Consider the following 10,062-nt stretch of genomic DNA (forward strand, 5'->3'; position numbering starts at 1 on the left):
CTGCGTCAGGAGCGAGGGGTGACATCTGGGCGGGGGCGCGTCCACGTCTCCGTCACGAGAGCAGGGAGACGCACAAAAGAGCGTTTGTTGCGGAGCAGTGAAGTCACCTCTTTAGACGCCGCCCTCGTTCCCCGGGGTCCAGTTCCTGCGGTGAATGGGTCTCTGTGCTCCTGCGCGTCACTGTCCGTATTCATGATGGAGGTCTACAAACGTCCCCCCACCCACCCCCCCACCCCCTCCTCTGAACCCCCAACAGGTTTCAAACTGGGCCCCGGGACCTGAGTGAGGAGAGGAATTGAAAAGTCGGATACTTTTGTTTTTATTATTTTACAGATAAAGTCAGTCCTGTTAGACACGCGTTCATAATAACGTTATTCTCAGGGCCAGGTGAGTCGCCAACATCCTGGTCCTGGGGTTCTCCCTATTCCTGGTCCTTTGTGGTGCCTCCCCCGATCCCCCCTGATCCCTCCTAGTCCCTCCGGGTTCTTCCCAGTTCTTCTTGCTCCCCCCTGGCCCTCTTGGTCCCTCCTGGTTCCTCCCTTGGTCTCTCCTGGTCCCTCCCGGTTCTTCCAAGTTCTTCCTGGTCCCTCCTGGTCCTTCCTGGTTCCTCCTGGTTCTTCCCCTGGTCCCTCCCGGTTCTTCCAAGTTCTTCCTGGTCCCTCCTGGTCCTTCCTGGTTCCTCCTGGTTCTTCCCCTGGTCCCTCCCGGTTCTTCCAAGTTCTTCCTGGTCCCTCCTGGTCCTTCCTGGTTCCTCCTGGTTCTTCCCCTGGTCCCTCCCGGTTCTTCCAGGTTCTTCCTGGCCCTACTTGGTCCCTCCTGGTTCTTCCCCTGGTCCTTCTTGGTCCCTCCTGGTTCTTCCAAGTCTTGCCTGGTTCTTCCAAGTCCTTCTTGGTCCCTCCTGGTTCTTCCAAGTTCTTCCTGGTCCCCTTGGTCCTTCCCCTGGTCTCTCCTGGTTCTTCCCAGTCCTTCTTGGTCCCTCCTGGTTCTTCCCATTTCTTCTTTCTCCCCCCTGGCCCTCTTAGTCCCTCCCCCTTGTCCCTCCTCGTCCCTCTTGGTCCCTCCTGGTCCCTCTTGGTCCCTGCTGGTCCCAATTACGTCACTGTTCGTCCAACTTTGTGCTTCACGTTTTAACGTCTGTCTAAGAAAGCGACTTTTTGGATCATTCAGATCTACGTTTGACCCCCGTTCACCATCCGGGGTTCACTGAACCTGAACCAGAACGTTTCAGACAAACTTCCCTCCAACGTCTCCTCTGATGAAGGACGACGACAGCGATTCGTCCGTTGAGTGTCTTTTTAAGTTCTTCACCACATCCTTGGCGACGTTTGCAGGTTTCGCAGTGACGTCGTGGCGGTGACGTGGTCGTGTCCTCTGCGGTCACCGGAGTCTTGCTTCAGGGTGACGCCGAAGACACAAAAGGTTATGACATCAGCTCCAGTGAGCGGCTGAGTGAGTCACGCCGTCACGGACCCGTCTCAGTGAATCCAGACATTGTGTGTGTCCCCCCCCACGGCTCCGCGGACAAAGACGACTAAGTGTGCGTGTGTTGTAGTCATGAATGGAGTCGTGTGTTGTTTATATGAAGGACTTTTTAATACACACAAAACTGCTCTGTGTCCGTCTGCAGGTGATGTTGACCCGGCGCTGACGGCGGCGCTCTGAGGGTGACCCCGGGAGAGTCCTCACCCTTTCCTCCCCCCCCTCCCTCTGAAGGACGCACAGATGTTTTCGCCCGGTCAGGAAAACATCTCCACCTCCCCGGCCTCCACCAAAGGACCGGTCAAATACGGAGAGCTCCTTGTGCTGGGGTAAGACGCTCTCCGCGGAACTTTAAAGGTGGAGAAACTCCAACACAGGGAAGAATGCAGCGACTTCCTGACCGAACGCCGTTCGGCGGTGGTTCAGGGAGGTCGAGGGACGTCGTGGTTTTACGGCGGTTTCAGACTTTTGTGTCACCGCGGAACTAAACACTCTGCCAGTCCCAGTAACCTGCAATTACAGCCGGTCAAACGGTTTAACCCTACAGAGCCGTGCAGCTCGTGTAAACAGAGGTTGTGTCACGGCGGAGCCACAGTGGCGTCGGGGTGGTCTGAGTTCGTGTCTGTCACTTTCTCTGAAACGCAGGAAGTTTGCATCACGCGCTGAAAGAATGGCTCCACTTTTAACTGAACCCCAAATGTTTACTTGACCCGCGGCGTGAGACGTCTGGCTCCGCAGATAACCTCCAGCTACGCTCTTAACGAAACATTTCATCGTTCTGTGGTGAAATAAACGCTTCAGTTTAAGTTGTTTTAACAGACCAACTCCAACCACAGCTTCCTGCGTTTGAATATAGACTCTCAGCGTTTCCTGCACCCCCCCCCCCCCCCCCCCTCCCAAAGCTTCCTGTCTCCAGTGAAAGCTCTTTTTACCTGCAACAGTTTGTGTTGTGTTTCTGTGGGTCGTGGTTTTGGTTTGTTTTTATTTTTGCTCTCGAGGGAAAAGAAATAAAACCGTTTTCTTCCATCAGGAGATTTGATTTGATAATATTTGAAACCAAAGGAAAAACTCCCAAAGTTTGAGGGTTGTAAAGGTAAAGTGTCCTCTAGGAGCCTAAACGTGTGTTAAAGTGTTCTCTAGGAGCCTAAACGTGTGTTAAAGTGTTCTCTAGGAGCATAAGCCTGTGCTAAAGTGTCCTCTAGGAGCCTAAACGTGTGTTAAAGTGTCCTCTAGGAGCATAAACGTGTGCTAAAGTGTCCTCTAGGAGCCTAAACGTGTGTTAAAGTGTCCTCTAGGAGCATAAACGTGTGTTAAAGTGTTCTCTAGGAGCCTAAACGTGTGTTAAAGTGTCCTCTAGGAGCATAAACGTGTGCTAAAGTGTCCTCTAGGAGCATAAACGTGTGTTAAAGTGTCCTCTAGGAGCATAAACGTGTGTTAAAGTGTCCTCCAGGAGCCAAAATGTGTGTTAAAGTGTCCTCTAGGAGCATAAACGTGTGCTAAAGTGTCCTCTAGGAGCATAAACGTGTGCTAAAGTGTCCTCTAGGAGCATAAACGTGTGCTAAAGTGTCCTTTAGGAGCATAAACGTGTGCTAAAGTGTCCTTTAGGAGCATAAACGTGTGTTAAAGTGTCCTCTAGGAGCATAAACGTTTGCTAAAGTGTCCTCTAGCAGCCAAAACGCGTGCTAAAGTGTCCTCTAGGAGCCTAAATGTGTGCTAAAGTGTCCTCTAGGAGCCTAAATGTGTGCTAAAGTGTCCTCTAGGAGCATAAGCCTGTGCTAAAGTGTCCTCTAGGAGCCTAAACGTGTGTTAAAGTGTCCTCTAGGAGCATAAACGTGTGCTAAAGTGTCCTCTAGGAGCCTAAACGTGTGTTAAAGTGTCCTCTAGGAGCATAAACGTGTGTTAAAGTGTTCTCTAGGAGCCTAAACGTGTGCTAAAGTGTCCTCTAGGAGCCTTAACGTGTGTTAAAGTGTCCTCTAGGAGCATAAACGTGTGCTAAAGTGTCCTCTAGGAGCCTAAACGTGTGTTAAAGTGTCCTCTAGGAGCATAAACGTGTGTTAAAGTGTTCTCTAGGAGCCTAAACGTGTGTTAAAGTGTCCTCTAGGAGCATAAACGTGTGCTAAAGTGTCCTCTAGGAGCATAAACGTGTGTTAAAGTGTCCTCTAGGAGCATAAACGTGTGTTAAAGTGTCCTCCAGGAGCCAAAATGTGTGTTAAAGTGTCCTCTAGGAGCATAAACGTGTGCTAAAGTGTCCTCTAGGAGCATAAACGTGTGCTAAAGTGTCCTCTAGGAGCATAAACGTGTGTTAAAGTGTCCTCTAGGAGCATAAACGTGTGCTAAAGTGTCCTTTAAGAGCATAAACGTGTGTTAAAGTGTCCTCTAGGAGCATAAACGTTTGCTAAAGTGTCCTCTAGCAGCCAAAACGCGTGCTAAAGTGTCCTCTAGGAGCATAAACGTGTGTTAAAGTGTCCTCTAGGAGCATAAATGTGTGCTAAAGTGTCCTCTAGGAGCATAAACGTGTGCTAAAGTGCTCTCTCCACACGATCAGAATATGTGCTTTCACGCATGTGCTTCGTTAGAAGAAGGCGTCTCACTCCTGATGGATGTCTGAACTCGACGCTGCCGTCTTCTGTGACTGTTTTCAGACGTTTTCTCCTCTGGTGTTGCTGTTCAGGTGTAACGGCTCTCTGCCCAACGGGGACAAGGGGAGGAGGAGAAGTCGCTTCGCTCTGTGTCGCAGGAACAAAGCCAACGGTGTGAGACCCGGCACAGTCCACTCCTCCTGCACTCCTCAGGCTGCCAAGGTGAGAGCACAGCACAGGTAACAGGTGACAGCACAGATGACAGGTGACTGAACAGGTGACAGGTGACTGAACAGGTGACAGGTGACAGCACAGGTGACAGCACAGATGACAGGTGACAGAACAGGTGACAGCACAGGTGACAGGTAACAGGTAACAGGTGACAGGTGACAGCACAGGTGACAGGTGACAGGTAACAGGTGACTGAACAGGTAACAGGTGACTGAACAGGTGACAGGTGACAGCACAGGTGACAGCACAGGTGACAGCACAGGTGACAGGTGACAGCACAGGTGACAGCACAGGTAACAGGTGACAGCACAGGTAACAGGTGACTGAACAGGTAACAGGTGACAGCACAGGTAACAGGTGACAGCACAGGTAACAGGTGACAGGTGACAGCACAGGTGACAGGTGACAGCACAGGTGACAGGTGACATCACAGGTAGCAGGTGACAGCACAGGTGACAGCACAGGTGACAGCACAGGTGACAGGTGACAGCACAGGTAACAGCACAGGTAACAGGTGACAGCACAGGTAACAGGTGACAGCACAGGTAACAGGTGACAGCACAGGTGACAGCACAGGTGACAGCACAGGTAACAGGTGACAGCACAGGTGACAGCACAGGTGACAGCACAGGTAACAGGTGACAGCACAGGTAGCAGGTGACAGCACAGGTGACAGCACAGGTGACAGGTGACAGCACAGGTGACAGCACAGGTAACAGGTGACAGCACAGGTGACAGCACAGGTAACAGGTGACAGCACAGGTAACAGCTGACAGCACAGGTAACAGGTGACTGAACAGGTAACAGCACAGGTAACAGGTGACAGCACAGGTAACAGGTGACAGCACAGGTAACAGGTGACAGCACAGGTAACAGCACAGGTAACAGGTGACAGCACAGGTGACAGCACAGGTGACAGCACAGGTGACAGCACAGGTGACAGGTGACAGCACAGGTGACAGCACAGGTGACAGCACAGGTAACAGAATAGGTAACAGTTATGACTTGAACCCGTCCTCGTGGCGTGCTGTGACTCAGGCGCGTTGATGACGTGCGTCTCTTGTGTCTCTGAGGCCGTGAGCAACAAGGAGCAGCACAGTGTGTCCTTCAGCGTGTCCCGGGCTCAAACTGAGGTGGTGGAGTACGGCGAGGACAGCACCACCGACATGTTCCAGGTCTGCAGCTCCAACGCCACTTTACCTTCCTCCGCAAATCAAACCTCTAAAGCCTTTGATTCAATTATTCCCTCCTCGTGTTTCTGTGTCGCTGCAGATCGGCCGCTCTACGGAGGCGCCCATCGACCTCGTGGTGACGGACGTGCTGCCCGGCGGTCAGAGCCCCGTGGACGCCCAGGCGCTTCAGAGCACCATCTCCCGCTTCGCCTTCCGCATCATCTGCCAGAGGAGCGCCCCTCACGCCGCACGCATCTACGCCGCCGCCTTCGACTCCTCCAGCAACATCGTCCTCGGGGTGAGGCTGCGGTGAGCGCCCGCCGTTGGCCCCCGTCGCTCGCGTTCTGTGCGCTAACGCTAACGCGTGACCTCTCCGCAGGAGAAAGCCGCCAAGTGGAGGACGCGGGACGGCCGGATGGACGCGCTGACCACCAACGGTGTTCTGGTGATGCACCCGCGCCACGGCTTCGGCCGCGGCTCCACACCCGGGCTGTGGAGGGAAGTGTCCGTCTGCGGCGACGTCTTCGCGCTGCGGGAAACCAGATCGTCTCAGCAGAGGGGCGCGGCGGTGAGTAGAGACGGAGCTCACGCCACGGGGGTTCAGGAGCGCCGCCGCTAAAAGGGCCGCCGCTTTTAAACCGTGATGATGTTTGATTTGACACTTGTTGACACGTCCTTTCTCCTCTCTCCTCTCTCCTCACGTCCTCACGTCCTCTCTCCTCTCGTCCTCTCTTCTCATGTCCTCACGTCCTCTCTCCTCATGTCCTCTCTCCTCACGTCCTCTCTCCTCATGTCCTCTCTCCTCACGTCCTCACGTCCTCTCTCCTCTCGTCCTCTCTCCTCATGTCCTCACGTCCTCTCTCCTCTCTCCTCATGTCCTCTCTCCTCACGTCCTCTCTCCTCACGTCCTCAAGTCCTCTCTCCTCTCTCCTCTCTCCTCATGTCCTCTCTCCTCACGTCCTCTCTCCTCACGTCCTCACTTCCTCTCTCCTCTCTCCTCATGTCCTCACCTCCTCTCTCCTCACGTCCTCACGTCCTCTCTCCTCACGTCCTCTCTCCTCACGTCCTCTCTCCTCACGTCCTCACATCCTCTCTCCTCTCTCCTCACCTCCTCTCTCCTCACCTCCTCTCTCCTCACGTCCTCACATCCTCACGTCCTCTTTCCTCACGTCCTCTCTCCTCACGTCCTCTTTCCTCACATCCTCTCTCCTCATGTCCTCTCTCCTCACATCCTCTCTCCTCATGTCCTCATGTCCTCATGTCCTCTCTCCTCTCTCCTCACGTCCTCACCTCCTCTCTCCTCACGTCCTCTCTCCTCACGTCCTCTCTCCTCACGTCCTCTCTCCTCATGTCCTCTCTCCTCTCTCCTCACGTCCTCACGTCCTCACCTCCTCTCTCCTCACGTCCTCTCTCCTCACGTCCTCTCTCCTCATGTCCTCATGTCCTCTCTCCTCTCTCCTCACGTCCTCTCTCCTCACGTCCTCTCTCCTCATGTCCTCTCTCCTCTCTCCTCACGTCCTCACGTCCTCTCTCCTCACGTCCTCACGTCCTCTCTCCTCTCTCCTCACGTCCTCTCTCCTCACCTCCTCTCTCCTCACCTCCTCTCTCCTCACGTCCTCTCTCCTCACGTCCTCACATCCTCACGTCCTCTCTCCTCACCTCCTCTCTCCTCACCTCCTCTCTCCTCACGTCCTCTCTCCTCACCTCCTCTCTCCTCACCTCCTCTCTCCTCACGTCCTCACATCCTCACGTCCTCTTTCCTCACGTCCTCTCTCCTCACGTCCTCTCTCCTCACGTCCTCTTTCCTCACATCCTCTCTCCTCATGTCCTCTCTCCTCACATCCTCTCTCCTCATGTCCTCTCTCCTCTCTCCTCACGTCCTCACCTCCTCTCTCCTCACGTCCTCTCTCCTCACGTCCTCTCTCCTCACGTCCTCACCTCCTCACTCCTCACGTCCTCTCTCCTCACGTCCTCACGTCCTCTCTGCTCACGTCCTCTCTCCTCACGTCCTCACTCCTCACGTCCTCTTTCCTCACATCCTCTCTCCTCACGTCCTCTCTCCTCATGTCCTCACGTCCTCTCTCCTCACGTCCTCACCTCCTCTCTCCTCACGTCCTCACCTCCTCTCTCCTCACGTCCACTCTCCTCACGTCCTCTCTCCTCTCTCCTCACGTCCTCTCTCCTCCCTCCTCACGTCCTCTCTCCTCACGTCCTCACGTCCTCTCTCCTCTCGTCCTCACGTCCTCACGTCCTCTCTCCTCACGTCCTCTCTCCTCACGTCCTCACGTCCTCTCTCCTCACGTCCTCTCTCCTCTCGTCCTCACGTCCTCTCTCCTCACGTCCTCACGTCCTCTCTCCTCACGTCCTCTCTCCTCTCTCCTCACGTCTTCTCTCCTCTCTCCTCACGTCCTCTCTCCTCACGTCCTCACGTCCTCTCTCCTCACGTCCTCTCTCCTCTCGTCCTCACGTCCTCTCTCCTCACGTCCTCACGTCCTCTCTCCTCACGTCCTCTCTCCTCTCTCATCACGTCCTCTCTCCTCTCTCCTCATGTCCTCTCTCCTCACGTCCTCTCTCCTCTCTCCTCCCTCCTCACGTCCTCTCTCCTCACGTCCTCTCTCCTCTCTCCTCATGTCCTCTCTCCTCACGTCCTCTCTCCTCACGTCCTCTCTCCTCAGGTCCTCTCTCCTCTCTCCTCACGTCCTCTCTCCTCCCTCCTCACGTCCTCTCTCCTCACGTCCTCTCTCCTCCCTCCTCACGTCCTCTCTCCTCACGTCCTCCCTCCTCACGTCCTCCCTCCTCACGTCCTCTCTCCTCACGTCCTCCCTCCTCACGTCCTCTCTCCTCACGTCCTCTCTCCTCCCTCCTCACGTCCTCCCTCCTCACGTCCTCTCTCCTCACGTCCTCTCTCCTCCCTCCTCACGTCCTCTCTCCTCACTCACAATTCTGCGTCCTTGAGGTTGTGTCTCATCTTCTGCACGTGTCTCCCTCAGGCGGACGGTGTGTCCAACGAGCTGGCGGACGGCTCTCTCATCGACCTGTGCGGCGCCACCCTGCTGTGGCGCACGGCGGAGGGCCTGGCGCACACGCCCACCGCCAAACACCTGGAGGCGCTGCGGCAGGAGCTGAACGCCGGGCGTCCTCAGTGCCCCGTGGGCTTCAACACGCTGGCCTTCCCCAGCCTCCGCCGCAAAGACGTCCCTGACGAGAAGCAGCCCTGGACCTACCTCCGCTGCGGCCACGTGCACGGCTACCACGGCTGGGGGGGACGCCGCGAGCCTGAGGTGGAGGCGGAGCGCCAGGAGAGAGAGTGCCCCATGTGCCGGGCACGGGGCCCCTACAAGCCGCTGTGGCTGGGCTGCGAGGCGGGCTTCTACGTGGACGCGGAGCCCCCCACGCACGCCTTCGTCCCCTGCGGTCACGTCTGCTCGGAGAAGACGGCGGCGTACTGGAGCCGGATCCCGCTGCCGCACGGCACGCACGCCTTCCACGCCGCCTGTCCGTTCTGCATCCAGCCGCTGAGCGGAGAGTCGGGCTGCATCAGACTCATCTTCCAGAGCCCGCTGGACTAGAAGCAGGTCTGAAGCCGCAACCCTCTGAGGACGAGAGTTTTTACGACTTTACGTTAAAACTTTATTTGAGCGACAGAATCAGGAAGTGTTTGATTTGACACTTGTTATTTATTCCTTTACCTCCTCACTTCTGTGTTTTGTTCGCAATTGCCATCGCCACCCGCCATCGCCAACGCCCTCGCCCTCGCGATCGCCACCACCTCCACCGCTATCGCCAACACCACCACCGCCATTGCCACCGCCATCGCCACGCCATCATTGCCATCGCCACCGCCATGCCACGCCACGCCACCACAAGCGCCACCGCCACGCCACACCGCTCCACCATCGCCTGCGCCACCCCACGCCACCATCGCCACCGCACTGCCACCTCCATCGCCATTGTCAACGCCATCGCCCACCACCACCGCCATTGTCAACGCCATCGCCACCACCGCGCCATCGCCTTCGCCACCGCCATTGCCACCACCACCTCTCAGTTCATGTTGGATTTCCACTTTTACAAAGCGACCCGGGCACTGTAACGATGACGCTCGGTCCGTTTCAAAGCAGCTGGACGACGCCGAACAGAAGATAAACACGTGTTTCAGGAAAAATACTAAATTGTGGCGATATTTATATTTTAATTATTTTATATTTCATATATTTCTGATGTTTGATCCATTTCTCTGAAGTTCTGCTTTAAACACAATAACTGTATTTTATGATTTTAACACTTTGTATCAGAACAAAAATATATTTCCTGGGAAACTTTTGACTCACCCAGACTGTTATTTTTTAATAAGTAGAAAAAAACAAAACAGTTGAGAAAAACTTTATAAAAAGTCACCTTTGAAGTTTATTAAAGTTTAACGTTTATGCTCCTAGAGGACACTTTAGCACACGTTTATGCTCCTAGAGGACACTTTAACACACGTTTATGCTCCTAGAGGACACTTTAACACACGTTTATGTTCCTAGAGGACACTTTAGCACATGTTTATGCTCCTAGAGGACACTTTAACACACGTTTATGCTCCTAGAGGACACTTT

General features: G+C 54.8%; 1 protein-coding gene across 1 annotated transcript; it reads left to right on the forward strand.

Moving 5' to 3' along the window:
- The first annotated feature begins 1,697 nt into the window (after nt 1–1,697).
- On the forward strand, nt 1,698–9,056 carry LOC310952876 (E3 ubiquitin-protein ligase pellino homolog 1-like). The gene is made up of 6 exons (XM_083921705.1): nt 1,698–1,808; nt 4,151–4,280; nt 5,363–5,464; nt 5,562–5,759; nt 5,841–6,029; nt 8,452–9,056. The coding sequence occupies exons 1-6, from the start codon at nt 1,723–1,725 to the stop codon at nt 9,028–9,030; spliced, it is 1,284 nt and encodes a 427-aa protein (XP_083777831.1). The 5' UTR covers nt 1,698–1,722; the 3' UTR covers nt 9,031–9,056.
- The last annotated feature ends 1,006 nt before the right edge of the window (nt 9,057–10,062 follow it).

This window comes from Echiichthys vipera, assembly GCF_963691815.1.
Source record: "Echiichthys vipera genome assembly, chromosome: 2".
NCBI lineage: Eukaryota > Metazoa > Chordata > Actinopteri > Perciformes > Trachinidae > Echiichthys > Echiichthys vipera.